General features: G+C 38.1%; 1 protein-coding gene across 1 annotated transcript in view; it reads left to right on the top strand.

Moving 5' to 3' along the window:
* Positions 1–18,460, top strand: part of CDS1 (CDP-diacylglycerol synthase 1) — a 62,740-nt gene extending 44,280 nt beyond the window's left edge. The window contains exons 6-13 of the mRNA XM_027600278.2: positions 721–779; positions 2,335–2,417; positions 3,750–3,837; positions 6,506–6,574; positions 7,253–7,405; positions 8,853–8,972; positions 11,046–11,149; positions 15,699–18,460. Of these exons, the coding sequence (XP_027456079.1) occupies positions 721–779; positions 2,335–2,417; positions 3,750–3,837; positions 6,506–6,574; positions 7,253–7,405; positions 8,853–8,972; positions 11,046–11,149; positions 15,699–15,828 (806 nt within the window). The 3' untranslated portion in view covers positions 15,829–18,460. The remainder of the gene's footprint in view (positions 1–720; positions 780–2,334; positions 2,418–3,749; positions 3,838–6,505; positions 6,575–7,252; positions 7,406–8,852; positions 8,973–11,045; positions 11,150–15,698) is intronic.
* The last annotated feature ends 559 nt before the right edge of the window (positions 18,461–19,019 follow it).

Consider the following 19,019-nt stretch of genomic DNA (forward strand, 5'->3'; position numbering starts at 1 on the left):
GGCAAAGGGAGAAGGAGAGAGAGAATCTTAGGCAGACTCCACACCCAGTGTAGAGCCTGATGTGGGGCTTGATCTCACAACCCTGAGATCATGGCCTGAGCCAAAATCAAGAGTCCGAGGCTTAACTGACTGAGCCTCCCAGGTGCCCCACATTTTTTATTCATTATTTTCTTACATCTACTTATGGCCATTTATTTTCTACTAAGGAAGTCCCGTTAACTCTTCTTGTAAGACTCCTTTATCTTTTGTTTGTCTAGGAAACTCTTTATCTTTCCTTCAAATTTAAATGATTACCTTGCCAGATAGAGTATGGCTGTAGGTTTTCTCCTTCCAGCACTTTAATTATGGCATGCCACTCCATTCTGACCTGCTAAGTTCCTGCTGAAAAATGAACTCTTACCAAATAACTTTCATTCAGCTGAAATTCAGGATCTGTTTTTCTATGTCCACATATTTGCAAGGGACTAATTCACTTAATTAATGCAGGGAATGTTTATTGAATTTATACCATGGAATATATTAGGCATTTTGGAGAATACAAGATTATTTCACTCAATAAACTTCTATTTAAAATGCTTACTGTGAGTAGGAGAGGTGGCCTGTGAGTAAATGCTAAAGTATACATGGAAGTGGTACAGAAAATTGGCTTATTTGAGCTCAGTGAATCTTATATTTTATAACAAATTGCACAACAAGCACATGTTTTTTGTTCTTAAACAGGTTTCTGCATGTTTGTGCTGAGTTTGGTGAAGAAACATTATCGTCTGCAGTTTTATATGGTCTGTATTAACCATAACTATGTATAATAAAAACGTGCTTATCTTTATTTTTTTTCTATAGTGAGAAGATCTAATCTGCTAGTTGATGTTTTGCCTAAATATGAGGGGTATTTCAATTTTGGATGACTATTAAATACAAAAGGTTTAAGTTGTACAATTTTTGAAGATTTAAAAATTTTGACTGTTTTCAAAGTATCTATCATACTTTTCTATGGACAGTAACTATATTTATTTGTCCTTAGCCTGAGCATAGAGAGAACAGAACATACATTTTCTTGGTAGCTTTGGTTAGTTACATAGTTAATTGCATAATTCTTTTTGCCCCAAGGTGTTTTATGCAGTTTATCATTGAAATGTGTTGAGTATTTTATGAAATTTATCACTGTGTATGATGAACTTTTCTTATTTTCTTAAAAGATAGCTAATTATAAGATTATAAAACGGAAAATATAGTATTTAATTCTGTGAATTCGTGTATTAATAAGGCTTGTTTTGGATTTGGATATATTTCCTATTTTTTTTGCTTGCTTTTCTCCACTGAGACATTCTGCTGAGCATCATCACTGGGAAACTGTAGTATTTCTTTACGTTTCTCATTTTCCGGGATCCTAAGAGGAGAGTAAAATTATCCAGGAAAATCTAGAAACCATCAAGACAAGTTAGAGATAATAGAATCTCCTATGAAAATATAAATGGTGCCTATTGGAAAAAAATCATTTATGCATTTTGAAGCAACCAAGATAAAAGAGAATTTGACCTTTTATGCAGATAAAAATAAACTAATATATTATTTGCCAAAATGGGAAATAGGTTTATTATGAGTAAATCCAAATCTTAAGAATGTTGAACATTTTATAAATTCCAGTCAAAATTATGAGACAAATATATAGAAACTTTTTTTTTTTAATTCACATTCTACTCATACTGTTGATGCTAAAAGAATTACTAAAGTGGCATCTCTCAAGCTAAATGGACCTGATGAAACACACAAGTTTGAAATTCTGAAATTGAATACTGTCATTAAATAGTACTGTAAAGGCCAACTTTCAAGTATGGAAAGCTGGTGTTTAAGGGTAACTGGTCCCTGCTGGTTTGAATTATTTGAAGGCAGAAATAACTCTTTATGGGAAAAAGTTACCATAATGAACTCCAAAAGAATAACTTTTCACATTTTTAATGCAGAATGCAGCCAGAGTAAAATGTTCCTCTCTAAATGCTCTAACACCACCATAAATTTCTCATTATCATTTTAATCTAATGATTCAAGATTATTGTATATTTTGTATATGTTTTTAAATTCAGTAGTATTTCTCAGTATTGTTAGCATTCCATTTGTGTATGAATTAAGATTGTTAAATGTCTTCGTGGTTTTAAGGTTCCAGTAGGCACCAAAATGACTATAATTTACTAATAGCATTTATTTTATACAATCCCTATCTTACAAAATTTGACCAAAAGTCATGCTAGAAATTTATGTTTCAAAATTGCTATTTTGCTCCAGGGCTGCACTGATCAGCTGTGTTCACTAATTGTTGTGTTGTTGGGCTATTAACAGTTCGCATGGACTCATGTCACTTTACTGATAACAGTTACTCAGTCACATCTTGTCATCCAAAATCTGTTTGAAGGCATGATATGGTAAGGGGACAGCATTATGCTGCTTTGTATTTGTGTCCTAGCCTTTTTAAAGCTCTTTCACATTGGACAGTGTCTTGTAGATTTCTGCTAAAATGTACTCTTTATTGTTGCTCTCTTTCACTAAAATACCTTACGAGTTTTGCTCACTATTTGACAACTGAAGACAAGCACTTTGTTAACAACTTGAAAACCCTTCTTTTTCGGGTTCCAAATAAAATGCAGGAAGTCCTCATAAAAGCTCCCCAAATTAATTACATTTTCAGGTGTTAACTACACCTTAATGTGGCTGTTTACAAAGCATAAATAGACTTTAAAAAGAAGAGTATATTATTTTTGTGGAATGCAAAAGAACATGAAAGTTTGCTTGTTAGCAAACAGTGTGCTGCCAATGTATTTTCTCTGGGTGAAAGTTGGGTAGGTTCTACTCTGCCTTTATATAGGAGTGGGTGTCCAGATTTCAGATGGAATTACTTGCTGTGTGGCAGTGACTTGAAGATTCAAAAAGCATTTTTATTAGTTTGAAATTATAAAAATTATTAGTTAAAAATAAGAGTGGAGAAAAACGATTTAAGAAGTCTGACCATATTATCCCCACATTCTTTTTAAACCCATTAATTAAAATCTTTTATAGTTGGTAGGTTTTGTCAAGATAAAACCCTTCACAGCTTCATGTTTGGGTTTTTTTATACCAAGGTGTGTGTGTGTGTGTGTGTGTGTGTGTGTGTGTGTGTGTGTGTAAAACAGAATCATTTTAAGATTGTCTTCCATATGCAAACTTCTAATTGATAGGTGGCAATTACTGAAATTAGTAGGTTCTGTACATATAGTAGGGTTTAATGTAACTATAGGCTAAGGTAGAATTAAAATTGATAGTTCTTCCTGAAAAAGAATTTGTATTAACAGCTTGGTATAAATTTATGAGATTATATTGTGTCTAAACAAATGACTCATTTCCATTTTGAAAGGCTGCTTTTTTTTAAATTTTTTGTGCTATTGTAACTTGTTCCTCATAAAACTGAAATTTGAAAATCCATAGCTATAGAAATGGATTGCTTAATATTAAAATTAAATTGATTATTTAATATTTTCCTTAGCAATATTCTCCTGGTATATTGGTTTATTTATAGATTTTGCTCTGCTGAATTGCATTAAGCAGATCTGGGCAAATTTACTTGATATTTATCATTTCTACTACTGTTTTGGCAAATGTTATGTTCTGGATGAAGCTGCCGTATAATCCAAAGGGTTATTGCATTGGTTCATTATGAGTCATAACCTGTATAAATGTTTGCCACTTAATCATATGGACTTTTTTTTCTGATTTTCTTTAAGGTTCCTTGTTCCAATATCAAGTGTTATTTGCAATGACATAACTGCTTACCTTTTTGGATTTTTTTTTGGGAGGACTCCATTAATTAAGGTAATGGAACAACATCTCAAGTAGGCCATTACCATAACCTTAAAGATGAGCCACTGGAGAAAATTTCCAACAATTTGGTGCTGTTGCACATTTTTATTTATGAGGTGCTTTGATTTTCCCATAGCTGTATTTAACAGCCACAGTGTAGGGGCAGTGAGCCATTTTCCCAAAGATTGGAATCATCTAAATTCTTCATGAGACGTTCTCTTGGCTCCATCAATAAGGACCTGACTCCATCAGTTATCCTCCGTCTTGTGAAGGCTTATTTCATCTTTCTGCTGGTTTCTTCCCATTAGCTATAGTGCAAGTCATCGTCTTCCATTCTCTAGCGACCCTACAAACAAGCCTTTCCTAGACTCTGCTTTCCCTTCAAACCATCTCATTTATCACCTCCTTTACCAAATTTTTTGAAAGTGTACACTTAACCATCTTCACATACTCATGTCCATTTGTAAAACTTCTACACCCAAACGCATTTCAAAAAAACCCTGAGGCCCTACAATAAAAAACTGATAATGCAAGTAATAAGTAAAGGTTAAGATAAGGGAAAGAAAAATACACATGTGCAGACCATGTTGTTTTGCCTTAGATTTGATTCTACTTACAGTCAGTGGAGGCAAGGAAGGAAATGAATTAAGTGATATAGTTCTCCTTTGGGGGAAGAAAGAAACCGATTCCTCATGGAAAAATAGACCTTTTACTAGAATTGATTACTTTTAAACAAACTTTTCACATTGGGGCTTTGGATATGATTCATTTCATCCATGTATTGGGCAAAGTCTTTAATAATAATCCCACAAATATGTTAATTGGCTATTTTGATGTTACTATATGAAGGCAGTTTGGAGGGATTGAGACAGTTGTGCAGATACAAAACCTGTTTGATCAGAGTGATACAAGAGTAGCTTAAGTGTTTCCAGAGGAAAGCACGGACTGCTTATCCTTCAAGAAAATCTTCCATAAATTCTTCCCCATATAGGAGTCTAGCATATAACATCAGGCTGAGCTGTAGGGATACTGGCAAGCAACCTGTGTGTGTGTGTGTGTGTGTGTGTGTGTGTGTGTGTATAACATTTCTAAAGCTGCTTCAGCATAAGAGCAAGTGATTAAATATTAAAGGCTTCTATACCAGATGAGAAGTTTTTGGCTTAGGAAGTCTTCAAAGAGGCTGTTTTGGTTGTAGAAGAATGTTACTGTCTGATTTTGAACATAGATTCCTAGTGAATTTACCAGGCTGGATTAGTTGTGTAATATATCCATATGTAATTAAACAAGTTAACCCCGAAATCAATTTGATATAGATCAATTTAATTTGATAAGTTATCTTTATTTTTTTTTAAGATTTATTTATTTGAGAGAGAGAGAATACAAGTTGGCAGGGGGGGCAGAATGAAGGGAGAGAGAGATTCTCCATGTAGACTACCCTGCTGAGCACAGAGCCTGACACAGGGCCCAATTCCAGGACCCTGAGATCATGACCTATGCGGAAATCAAGAGCCAGATGCCCAACTGACTGAGCCACCCAGGTGCCTGATAAATTATCTTTAAAATAATCAACAGGCACTTTTGAATTTGAGTCAACTCCTACTTCATGACAATAATACTGAATTGTCCTAGGAAATGGTGTGTATCAGTGTCTTCTCTGTGGCAGAATTGTTAACAGATTTGTCAAGAAACTGTTTCTATCGACCCTTTTGGCTTTGGGCTTTATGAACATCATTAGGACAAGAGGTCTTTAAAGAGATCATGTAGTTTAGCCTGTCACCTGTTTCTATCTGCATAAACTTCTGATATTTATTTGGCTTCTGTCCCCACCCATCCACTGAAAGGGTCATCACAGAGGTCATCAGTGATCTCCAGATGACCAGATCCCTGTATATCAGTCCTTATCTTATAGGGCACCTCAGGCATTTAGTGCTGTCCACTCCCAAATCTTTTCCTCCTGCCCCTGCATCACTGATTTCCAAACTTTCCTCCAGATTTCTCTGCCTGAATGCCCCATTGACTGAGAAACAATAGCCGGCATCTGAAACAGTATCTATTCTTAGAAGCACAACATGTTCCTTTCTTCATGGAGACAGACATAGATTGTGACCAAAGGGAGAAGGATATGTGAATACTTGTGGAGCAAATACTGTGTCTGGTTTGCCATTTCAGAAAGAGGTCTGTTGTATGCATGGCATTTTTGGGAATATACGAAAATCTGGTGTGCTGCAATGTCCATGTTTTGTTATACTCATTCTATTTTTTTTTGTCAGTGGTAGTTCAATACAGACCATGTGTACTTGGAATGAGTACATCTTATCCTTACTGCAAGAACTACACTATTGGGGGGGTTTATATAAGCATAAAAGTCATGGGATGATGATTTCAATCTAGAGTTTATAGTTCTTTGAGAGAGAAAAAAATAAGTTGAGGTTATACAGAAACAGATATATTCACAGTATGTCAAATGTTTGAGGGTCTAATATGTTAGATATTACTAGAGAAATTGCACAAATAAATCAGGATCATGGATGAAGGAAAAAGGGTTGCAGAGTCATTCCAATAAGAAAAAAGTAAGCAGAGATGTATAAGGTATTGTGGGAATTCATTGAAGAGAGTTTGCATATGTATTTGTGTGTTTTGTGAGTGCAGTAACTCTTTTTAATTTATTTGGTCTTTTTAGTTGTCTCCTAAAAAGACTTGGGAAGGATTCATTGGCGGTTTCTTTTCCACAGTCGTGTTTGGATTCATTGTGAGTTTTGCTGGGATTTTTATTTATATTTTGAAAAATGATGGCAAGTTTTATTAATCTGTTCTAAACCTAAAAAACTGAACCACTAAATGTTAATAATGTATTTATTGAAACCCACTAAACAGAACCAATTCTGTACCCCAGTAGCTCTGATCACGGCCTCGTATCAGAATTACCTGGGGATCTTACACAAAATCTGTGTCCCAGTCCTGTCCCGGCAGTTAACGCCCCCAGCTGATTCTAATGTATAGTTAGGCTTGTTCTGCCTTAAGGGAGACACAGGTGCTGGGACAAGTAGTGGCCTTGAGTAAAGCAGAGAATGCAAATGATGATGAAGAACTCTGCCTCCTTAATGCATACTAGCTAATTGACTTAGTGGGTGCTGCTGTGAGCCCAACTTGCAGGAACAGTTAAAAATAATTGACATTGACTTTTAGCCATGCATAACATACTGTTAATGTTTTAAAAATTAGTGTACAGTTACGGAATTTAGGTTTTTATTAAAAGAGGTCTGTGAGAATCAAAGATACAGTGAAAGGACTGGATAAAAGATAAGTATACAAAAAATGTTAGGAAGTTTAATTTTTGAAGAGTCTAATGAAAAGAGATTGATAAATATTTTATATATATATTTTTTTTTTCATTCAATGTTTCATGGACTCTTGCTTTGTTATTCAGGCTGCCTACATGTTATCCAAATACCAATACTTTGTCTGCCCAGTGGAATACCGAAGTGATGTAAACTCCTTTGTTACAGAATGTGAACCCTCCGAACTTTTCCAGCTTCAGAGTTATTCAGTTCCTCCCTTTCTGAAGGCAGTGTTGAGACGGGTAAGATACACATAGTTAAGGATCCTGTATCCCAAAGATTCAGGTTCATTTAAAGTAGGACTAAACTTTTTACAAGAAATCAATTTCTACAGAATTTTTAACTCTTTGCTACAGAAGTGGTATCACTGCTTAGCATCAGTAATATTTTCTATCCCCTTGTGATTTCCCTTTCTTGAACATAAAATGAGTATTACTATCACAAACCAGCTGTCTGTTCGGAATTTACTCACCTGGTGGTTTGAATGATTACTGATGGTAATTTATCTTGTTTGTTTTGAAAACATTTTCCAGTATTCCTTAGATTTCTAAAAATCAAAGGGGTTACAATGAGCTTCACTTGTAACTGGTAGGAACTGACTCAATTTAAAGCTTAATTAAAATTCAGCAGCTCAAAGATTCCTTGATTTTTAGGGGACCTTTAATAGTACAGAAACTGCTGCTTCTAAAAAATCAATTTCCCTTTGAAAAGCACACTGTTGCCATTTAAAGGCAGTGTTGAGGTCTCTCACTGAAGGATGTTGGCAAGCTGTCCATTAGAACCCTGCTGATAATTTGCCATCAAGACTGGTGGGTAGTTGGTTCGAGTAAGGAATCAAACAGTTGTGTGTGTGTGCTGTGTATGTGTGTGTATCTGAAATATTTTTAAAGTCCATAATTTTTGAGGAGCAGGTTAACCAACAAATTATTTCTCTCCTTGTGTGTGCAATACATTGAATCCAAGAACTTTTTTCAATGTCCAAGCCATCTGTTATCTGCTATGAAACTTTTTGATACTACCAGTCTTTGGGGCAAGGCCTTTGCTTTCAGAACAGGTCGAGATTGGTGTTCTGAATGATCTTTCTAAAGCCTACCTATTTATGCACTGTCTACAATTTGTAGTTTCAGTCTATCTAAAGTGGAGCAAGAATCAAGAATTTACAAAATAATTTGCCTGCAGAATTCTTCTCAATTTTTATTATCTCCTCCCTGAATCTTTTATGACTGTCTTGCTGATGCTCACTTTGGTGGTCTTTTTTAAGCAACTTAAAGACCAACTTTTTCCTCATTTTGTCATATAAAATTAAAGTGAAAAAAAAACAAAAGTTACAATTATAAAGTTCTACTGGTAAGAAACAAATTCAGAAATTAACTCAACTGATTCTTACCAAGCCTACAAATCAAATGTTATAGAAGTTTCTAGATGAACTAGAGTATCCTGCCAACTGCAAGATTTTAGTGTGCCAGGTGTCATCAGTATGCTTAGAGAGGGAATGGAGAGTGCTGGCTAAGCAGAGGATGGGAATGCCAGCTTACAACATATTTTTCTCCCATGGTCCTGAAAGTGTATGAAGTTAACAAAAATGTGGTATAATGGTTTAATATTTATAGCATGGTTCTTAGTTTAGGTGGCATGCTCAAATACAACTTTAATGCAGTTAAATCCCTTCCCCCTTTATTTTCTCTTTAGGAAACAGTGAGCTTGTATCCTTTCCAGATACACAGCATTGCTCTTTCAACGTTTGCATCTTTGATTGGCCCTTTTGGAGGCTTCTTTGCCAGTGGATTCAAAAGAGCTTTCAAAATCAAGGTGTGTGTTTAGAATCTTTGTTACATTATTAGGGAATATAATTCAAGAATATAATATAGTTGTAATTTGGTTCTTTCTTGGTCTCCCACATTAAGCCTCTGGGCAAAAACTTTCAACATCCTATTTGTTTCAGCTTCACAGAAATCTTTCCTGGCTGATTTGAGTATATTCTCTCTCGTTAAATTTTGGACATGCCATCTTAATACATTTTAAAGTGTTATGTCAGCCTCATTTATAGAATTGGCATGTGGTCACTTAATGTTGGGACAAACACAGAATCTTGGTCCTTCAAGTGCTCATCCAAAAACCCAGCTGTGAATTGTCTGAAGTTTACGTGTTGTGCCACAGTCTCGATTGAAGAGACGAGCCGGGGAGCCTTTGGATATAACCATCTATTCTCCTAGATCTGGGGTCAGTGAACTCTTCCTGTAAAGGGAGAAATCATTTATTAATCATATTGCAGCTACTCAACTCTGAACTCTGCCACTGTAGTGCAAAGCCCTGTGGGCAGTATGTCAATGAATGGCCCTGACTGGGTTTTAATAAAACTTTTACAAAAACAGGCAGTGGGCTAGACTTGGACTATGGGACATAGTTTGCTGATCTCTCTTCCAGATACTTGAAATTTTTCCTGTATTTCATTTAATTTGGATTCTCATAAAGTCACATATATTTTACCCTGTTATCCCAGCTGTCCTCACATGCCTTCACCAAGATTGAATGTTGTGCCATTGGGAGTCAGAGAGTGGCTATTGAAAGTGGGGTGAACAGAGCAGGCCTCTCTGAAGGAGGTGGCATCTGAGCAGGGGTCTGAGAAAAGGAGAATGTGTCCTGTAGAGAAGTGGAAGGAAGAGAGTTCCAGCGAGTGCAAAGGAGAGGAGGAGCTTAGCCTATTTGAAGGGGAGTGAGAACAGTGTGACTGTAGTAGAGAGGAGGGCTTCAGACTACAGAATTGGTGGGGCCAGATCACATGGGGCTGCAGAAGCCAGGGAAATAAACAAACACTCAGTGAGCACTTAAAAGGGGGAAGATACTATGTTAGGTGGAATGCAGTATGTGGAAGCATATTGTACCTGTTCTCCAGATGCTCACCACCTGCTAGGGAAGACAACACTTGCCCACAGTGAACCACAGCAAGAACTGTGCATGAAGACTGTCATGTCAAGGCTGCAAACAGCAGAGTGGAATTGAGTTACTATGGCTCTCTTGTTGCTTCAGAGAATAGGGAAGAGAAGGAAGGAAATGTGTGGGCAAAAAGTAACCGAAGAATTTTTCAGTAATTGTTTGAAACAGAGAAATGTTACATTTAGAATGGTATTTTCTTCAGTGGTCTTTAATGCAAGGTTTATTCTTGAATGATAGATAATTTTGCATGTCTGAAATGAAGGTATAATAGCTGTTGCATTTAGATGTTTTTAGGTTGCCTGCGTATGCTAGAAGAGCAGTCTGTCATTTCCATATCCTTAGCACCCAGACATGTGGCTTGATCTATAGAGTCCACTTGAGAGACTTACTAACCATTCCCTCCACTTGGCCGTTTAATGGACTAATGTGTCCCACATGATGTGTTTTGGTTTTCTTTTTACCCCAATACTTAAAGAAGAATATGCATTATAGTAGCAAAATATTTATTTCAGAGTAAAAACTATTAGGATAAACATGAGTTAGAACTAGTAGTATATCTGTCAACAACACTAAAAAGAGCTCCTCAAATAATTTCTGGTTAAACAGAAAAGTAAGCTAGAACAATGTTAGATTAATAATAGCCGATAGCGCTTCTGATTTAGAAAAAGGTTTATTAACTTAAAAAAGTTAGTGCTAGATTTAATTAATATTTAATTAGTGTCACTTGAATGCTTTTGGTCAATTCGGTAATGATTCTAACATGGGTACGTATTTGAAAGATGTGGTTTTAACTTGTGAGACATGTTCTAGTAAGTCTGTATTTAGTGAGGAAATCCAGCAGTAAAGTATTTTCTTTAGAGCTCCTGATGCCAAGAGACATGTACAGGTAGGAGTTTTATAGCAGGTGATTTTTTGAAAATTTGCTCATATGTTTGTTTGTTTCTGAAGGATTTTGCAAACACCATTCCTGGACATGGCGGGATAATGGACAGATTTGATTGTCAGTATTTGATGGCAACTTTTGTGCACGTGTACATCACAAGTTTTATAAGGTACTTTTAGATTTTTAAAAAATGTTTTATTAATGATTTCTTTGAGTTCTCATTTCCATAGGCATTAGTTTAAATGAGTTACTTTTTCTGTCAGTGATAATTTATAATATAAAAAGGGAATGGTGGCCCCTGGGGTTTGCGTCACATTGTAGCCCTGAGAAGTATGATTAAGGAGAAATGAAGAAGAAATAATTAAATTATAATTATTTTACACACATTTGAACAACTTAAATAATAGTATGTGTCATGGTCTTTAATAGGGCCAAGGTAAAATCTAGGTAATGTGGATGGCACTGGATTGAATCACCACATTTCCCGTTTTCTGTGGTATACAGTGACAGTGATTACTAACTAGAAGAGGACTAATAATTCATCCAGTCTGCCAGTTATTTCTTGAGTGCCTGTGATGTGTTGGGGAATGTTCTAGGCATGGATAGAGCAAAGAACAAAACAAAGTCCCTGCCCTCAGAGCTTACATTCTTACTGGGGAGCAGGAGAGAGAAGGGGCAGAGACGGACAAAAAACAAACCGAGTTTGTTAGCTGGTGGTTAAGTGCCGTGGAGAAAAATAAAGTGGGCCAGGGGATTATGGTTGTTTGGGAGGTGGAGAAGTGGGGTGAATGGAGGGGTGTTGCTTTTTTATACAGGGTGGTTTATTCTTGTTATTAAACCCATAAGGTTTTGGATCTGACCTAAAGTGCTAGTTTGGGATGTGAAAGCAAACCACAGCAAGCACACATTAACTTTATTTTCTATGGTCTCTACTAAGTGCCTGACCACAGAAAATACGTACTTCCTTCAGAGAGTATTTAGAAACTCATATTTGTAGATCCATAAACACGTATTTTAAATATATACCCAGAGCAGTATAGGAATTTTGTATTAATTTTTATTTTTCTTGAGCAGTCTTGTTAGGAGTTTATTTCATTAATCTTTTCAAAGAATCAAGTTCTGGCTTTGTTAATGTTCTATTTCATTGATGTCCACTTGCATCTTTCATTCTTTTCATCTTTCTTGAGATGGAATTTGCTGTTGTTTTTTGAGCTTCTTGAGATAAAGCTTAGGTTATTGATTTTCAGCCTTCTTGTCTGATATATTCATCTAAGACTGTAAATTCCCTCTTAAGTACTGCCTTATTCTCATCTTACATGTTACGTTTGTACTTTCATTATCAGTTACAAATATTTCCTGATTTCTGGTATGATACCTTCTTTGACACATGGATTATTTAGATGTGTATTGATTGCTTTCCAAACAAATGGAGATTTCCTCATTCTCCTTTATTGACTTTTGCCTCAGTCCACATGGTCAGAAAACATACTCTTTATTATTTCAGTTTTTAATAGTTGTGGAGACTTGTTTTCTGCCCCAGCATATAGTCTGTTCAGGTATGTGTCCATGTGGCCATGGAGCATATGCGCATCTGCAGGTTGGGGATGTAGGGTTGTACATGCCAGTTAGGTGAGGTTTAGCTAAATCTTCTGTAATGATTGTTTCGTTTGTTTTTTCCATTTTTCAATTTTTCAGGAAGAGAGCTTTGTCAGAATATCCCACTGTGATTATTTTTTTTAAACTTTTATCTATTTATTTTAGAGAGAGAGCACAAGCAGGGAGGGGTAGAGGGAGAGAGAGAGAATCCCAAGCAGGTTCCACAGCCAGCATGGAGCCCAACTCGGGCCCAGCCTCACGACCCTGAGATCACGACCTGAGCCAAAATCAAGAGTCGGACACTCAACCACTGAGCCACCCAGGCCCCTTCTCTCCCACTGTGATTGTAAATGTACTTATTCCTAGTCTGCCAGTTTTTGCTTTATGTATTTTGCAGTGGTTTTAGGTATATACACATTTAGGACTGTCCTATCTCCCTATTGAATCACTTATAATGTCATTCTATAACATCCATCTTTATATACCACTTGCTTAAAGCCTGTTTTGTTGGATATTAGAAGAATGGCATCAGGGGCACCTGGGTGGCTCAGTCGTTGGGCGTCTGCCTTCAACTCGGGTCATGATCCCGGGGTCCTGGGATCGAGCCCCGCATCAGGCTCCTGCTTGGCGGGAAGCCTGCTTCTCCATCTCCCACTCCCCCTGCTTGTGTTCCCTCTCTTGCTGTGTCTCTCTCTCTGTCAAATAAATAGATAAAATCTTTAAAAAGAAAAAAAGAATGGCATCAGCCTTCTTTTGGTTAGTATTTATATAGTGTGTTCTCACTCTCTCAAATAAATAAATAAATCTTTTTAAAAAAAATAGTGTGTTTCTCTTCTAACAAGTATATAGCTTGATTTTAGTTTTTTTTTTTTTTTTAACCCGGATGACAACCTTTGTCTTTTTTTTTTTTTTAAGATTTTTATTTGAGACAGAGCAAGAGAGAGAGAGCATAAGTGGGGGTGGGGAGCAGCAGAGGGAGAGGGAGAAGCAGGCTCCCCACTGAGCAAGGAGCCTGATGTGGGACTTGATCCCAGGACCCTGAGGTCATGACCTCAGCCAAACGTGGGGCTTAATTGACTGAGCCACTCAGGCGCCCCCAACCTTTGTCTTTTTAGTTGGAGTGTCTAATCCATTTATATGGCAGTTCCTGATATATCTGAGTATTAGTAATTAATGTTTAAATCCTTAGAACTCTGGGGGCACCTGGGTGGCTCACATGGTTAAGCATCTGCCTTTGGCTCAGGTCATGATCCCAGGGTCCTGGGATCAAGCCACACGTCAGGCTCCCTGCTTGGCGGGGAGCCTGCTTCTCCCTCTCCCTCTACTGTTCCCCCTGCTTGTGCTCTCTCACTCTCTCTGTCAAATAAATAAAATCTTAAAAAAAAAATTGGGAAAAAAAATAAATCCTTAGAACTCTGTTTTCAGATGGTGGCAGCTTTTAGGGCATTAACTCACTTTTTTTTTTTAACCTGCTATTCTCTCACTAGAGAAAAGTAATGCTGAGCCATGTTGTCTACCATTTGAAAGCAAATATTTAGACTATTAGAGATACAGGGCTAGTGCCAGGGTGCATGTAGCTGGGAGCGCCTGCTGACATAATTTTGCATTTAGCTGAACTTGCTACAATACTCTTCCTTTTCTCTGTGGGCCCCTACTCTGGGTTTGTTAGGAAGTTGCTGAATCTTTTGAAGAAATGTAAGACAAGCTGTGCCCTGCCTTGAGTAGACAGTGGCTGTGAGAGGCATCTGGCCACACTTTTGGCAGATGAGCTGAGGCACGTGCACGAAGGTAACCCAGGGGATGGCTAATCTGTGCTGTGGTTTTTTTAATCAAAGACTTTTGTTGTGATATCCCTATATAGCAGACATTTCTTTGTTGCTGGGTTTTCTGTTTCCTGTAATTCCATTTGAACTGAACAGTCCTAATCATAAATTTAGTTACCTGTGTAAATGTCTTTCTCAGAATTCGGTGCCCTTCTCCCATATATCATTTATGTCTTGCTGTTTTCCATTGGATTTTACTAATCTCTCTTTACGAGAAGTGAACCATAATCTGCTTTTCATATTCAAATGGACTGTAGAAATCGCAGAGAACGACACATCTGCATTAAAGTCTAAATTCGGTTCATTCTGAATGTGACAAAATTCACATTTTGTCACATTCTGCACTGTAGAAGGCCACACGGTTGTAAGCGGGTTGAGTTCTAGAGCCCCATGGGGGGTGGGGGGAGGTTACGAACCCCTGACCGTATAAGTGTCAGGTCAGGGAAAGGGTAAGAGTCCTGTTTAGCACCTTTTCCGATTCAAGGATTCAAGTGCAACATGGAGGGCTGGGGCAGGGAGGCTGGGGGGAGCTGCCGGAGGAGACGCCCCTGGGAGAGAAGGGGGAGTGCGCCGCACCACTGCCTCCATGTTGCTGCCTCAGCTCCCCCTGGGCTCGCCTCCCCTCTCCTGGGACTGCTGGCAGGGGGGTGAGGAGGGCAGGCTGTCCGCCTCCTCATCCCCCCTTCAACGAGAAAGGACCCACTTTTGTTTCCTACATTGGGGTTCACCGAAGACTTTCTTTGGACAAAGGCTGTGGCATCTACTGCAGATCCCGGGTAGTGGCTTCAGTGCCAGGTCAGCACCTGCGTCCTGTCTCTCGAACATTCATAATACCCCAGGGGCACGTCTCAAGGTTTCTTTGAAGCTAAAAATTTGAAGTATATTTTCCTGTCCCCTTCTGGCTTCTCTTCATCCACCAGGACTTCTGCTCCTTTCCTTACAGGATGGTTTTTGTGTCTTGACCAGTCAGGATTCATTCCCTGTTCCCACTTCTAACTCAGGTTGCCCCTTTGAGAGGCTTTGTAGAACTTAGACCTGCACCCCCTAGATTGCCTAGTGTTGTTCCTGCATTTTGTGTTTGTGGGTTCTTCCCAAATCTAGACTGTATGCCTCTCGGTGCCGAATATTTCCGGGGTTTTTTTCTCCCTCTGACACTAACATTGGGCACTAAAGTGAGCTTGATCAAGTAAAGGTTGTTACTCTTCACTTAAGTGCATGATTTATTTTCAGTTGGGGGTATATGCTTCATTTAGGTCTCTCAAAATAGCATGAACTTGGCCTTTTCTGCTTTGTTATCAGGGGTCCGAATCCCAGCAAAGTGCTTCAGCAGTTGTTGGTGCTTCAACCAGAACAGCAGTTAAATATATATAAAACCCTGAAGACTCATCTGATTGAGAAAGGAATCCTACAGCCCACCTTAAAGGTATAGCTGGATCCAGAAAGGGAAGGACTGAGCCTAAGGAGTTCTACAGAAAAGCACTGACAGATGAAATTTTGTAATTGTACAGAAAACTGATTGAAAATGCAATAGATTGACGTTTTACAGACACGAATGTCTCTTCTCGAAATTACTGTGAATATTTAACACTTACTTGATCCAAGTTATAAAATAACAAATTATCAGCAAAAGATCCTGTACCTTTTCTAAAGTGTATTTTCTGATGTTAACTTCCTTCCCCAGACTTGCTAGGTTTCATAATGTAAAAGACTTGTGTTTTAGAGTCAAACAGAAAAAAGTAAATTGAGGATGTCTTAAGATTGCATCTGGCATTGTGCCCTTTGCACAAATATTTACTTTTGTACTTGGAGCTGCTCTTAATTTTAACAAAGTGTTTTATGTAAGGCACAATAGGAAGTTCGTTCTCCTGTACTTCCTCCTCTTAGTCTGAAGTCCTTTCTGAAGGGCTGAGTTGGATTCAAAAAGAAAAAAAAAATGCTTGTCCATTTTTCAAAGAAGTAAGTAATCATTTGCCAGGGGAAAACATTCCACTTTTAGGTAGGTTCAAAAAGAGCAGACATTAAACTCCACTCCTGATAAAATTGTGTGGAAAAACATGACAGTTGCAAGAAAAACAAAGGAGAATTCTGCTGTGGAGAACACAATGTACACATCCTGCACAGATTATCTCCACAGAAGACAGTGATGCACGACCCGGGCCACCTCTTGGTGGAATTCTCTGCTTTTGCTTGTTTCCCAGTGAACTGGTTTCCATCAGTTCTGCAGCCTCAAGCACATAAGATCAATATAGAGGGTAGTGAGTAGGGGTGGTGGCTGATGCAGAGAGGGGGGTGCTCCGCTAAGCCAGAGCGGCCCGTCCCCAGAGGAGGCTCCACATGCCTGTGTTCCAGGGGCCTCCCTGCTGGAGCCCTGGGCACCCGCGGGACACTCACCTGGCAAGAAGGAAGATCTGCCTGCAGACTTAAGCCCCGACCAGCTCCCTGCGAACAGCTAATCTTTGCTCCCTTCCTTTTTCACATCATGTCATGAAATCTGAGGACATCAGCTGATGATTTTTTTCTTCTGAGAATGAAAATCAAGCAGAAGTGATTCTCATCAAGAACCAAAAGCGCACGAATGCCAAACCTTTCCTCTGTGGGACTGGACACTAATCAGATAAGAAGTTTATTCTCATCGGTGAATGTAAATAAGCTATAGCTGCTGTGTGTTCCCCACGACCGTATTTATTGTAGTGCACAGAGCCTCCCGAAAATTGCCTAGTGCTCCTTGGCTAACTGTTCAGAGAGGAGAAAAATAGATTTTAAAGAATGTTTTGCTAATGAAGAGAGTAAATATTTTTGTTTAAATCAGAAACAGATTTCACTTATTTTAGATTTCCGTTCTCTGACTATACCTGAAATAAAAGAGGACACATCTGCCTGGGATCCATGGATGGAAGTCTGTAACTAGCAGCTTCATCATGTGCGCTACATGATTACAGTAGATCTGCTTAAACTCTGTACCAGGAGTCTAATTTCTCGGTTTGGCCCGCACGCAGTCAGTTCGTCCGCATGGGATGTGTTCAGTCAGCATTATTTCAGACCATCCCGTGAAAACCTAGAGTCGGCACTGGAAATGTTTTTACAGGAGGGAATGATTCCTTTTAAGTCAGGCTACCTACAGGTTTAATTTTCAGCATCTCTCATTTGTATTTGCCTCATTAAAAGCTCCAAATGCTGATCGTAAAAGAATTTAGATTAGCAGAAGTTAAAAAATAAGATGAAAAATTTGTCACAGGAACTTACATTGAAAACTTGATTTGCACAATAAGAAAGAACTGCTTGGAGATACACGGTTCCCTCCGCATTTTTCTTTAAAGTGATTGGTGAGGCACTGCAATGCGGAATTATAAGAGAGCATTACTGAATACATGTATTATAAAATCAATCCTATTATAAACAAAATACGAAGCTAGAAATATTTGGGGTCACGGTAATATCCTTCCTCAAATATACTTTTAGAGGTGGGTGTACATTATTCTGTATGTAAAAAAGTAAATTCTTAATTTTAACAGAGCTCTAACAATTGACCTTTTTAGTGTACTTTTATAGCATGTATATTAAAATAGAATATATTTTAGCAAAAGATTGCCATAAAACCCTGACTTTGATCATTTTTATATTCGCGCTGTGAAGAGAGCTTAAATTCCAGTGTAGGAATGTGGTGGCAGGAAAATAAAAGACAGGACTTCCTTCACAGTAATAGCTAATTGTCCCAAATTTGCTATTTTTGGAGGTACTCTACTTGTACTAATTGCTTGACTTTTTAACCTGTGGGATGCAAATGTTTCCTCAGTGCTTTTCCCCTTATGGTGGTACATATACATTTACTGTCTGTGAATAAAAAGACCACACGTATACCCCCCCTCCCTTTTTGTTTCATTTGTATTATCTCTTCCTTGGTACTTTGAAGACAGTATCACCTTGTTCAGTGAAAAAGAAAAAAGTAGAAACAGTGGTCATATACTGTATATGGGTGGGAGATAGCTTATGATTTGTGTCAATAAGTTCTCTGATTCTTTTACTGAAACTGAGATAGGAAAATAAAATTGAAACAAATCACATTTTGACTCTGCTGTGCCACTTTCTCATTGGAGAAGAATCATTCGCTCATTCAGCTAGTGTTTACAAAATGACCACAGCTGTGTAAACATTGCATCTCATGTATATTCCATCACCAGAGTCTACAGTGACATCTTCAGGGCTGGGGTACATACTTCTGTGATGAGGGGACACGTGTGTTTGTTGAAAAGTGATGTCCTCTTAATAGAAAGAGTACTGAATTTTTATATTTTCCACAATTTATAATGACACATTTACTTTTGTGAATCTCTGATCCGGTCCCCACCAGAGCTTTAAGGTATATGGCCACTGAATGGCATCGGTTTTGATCAGCCATTGTGTCCCCTGTGTGTGGCTCCACCCCAGCACCCCTGAGGCCCTCGAGCTTCTGGAACGGAAGAACGGGTTTGGAGTCTTAAGACCCAACTGTGCACATTTTTATTTGTCTTCCTTGGACAGCCCTTCCCTGCCCACCCCGGTTTTCATTTTGCATGACCCTAAAATGGATGTCATTATTCCTAGTTCTTAGGGTTAAGGATGTACCATGATTTGTGTCCAGCA

The sequence above is a fragment of the Zalophus californianus genome, chromosome 2 (genome assembly GCF_009762305.2).
Source record: "Zalophus californianus isolate mZalCal1 chromosome 2, mZalCal1.pri.v2, whole genome shotgun sequence".
Classification (NCBI taxonomy): domain Eukaryota; kingdom Metazoa; phylum Chordata; class Mammalia; order Carnivora; family Otariidae; genus Zalophus; species Zalophus californianus.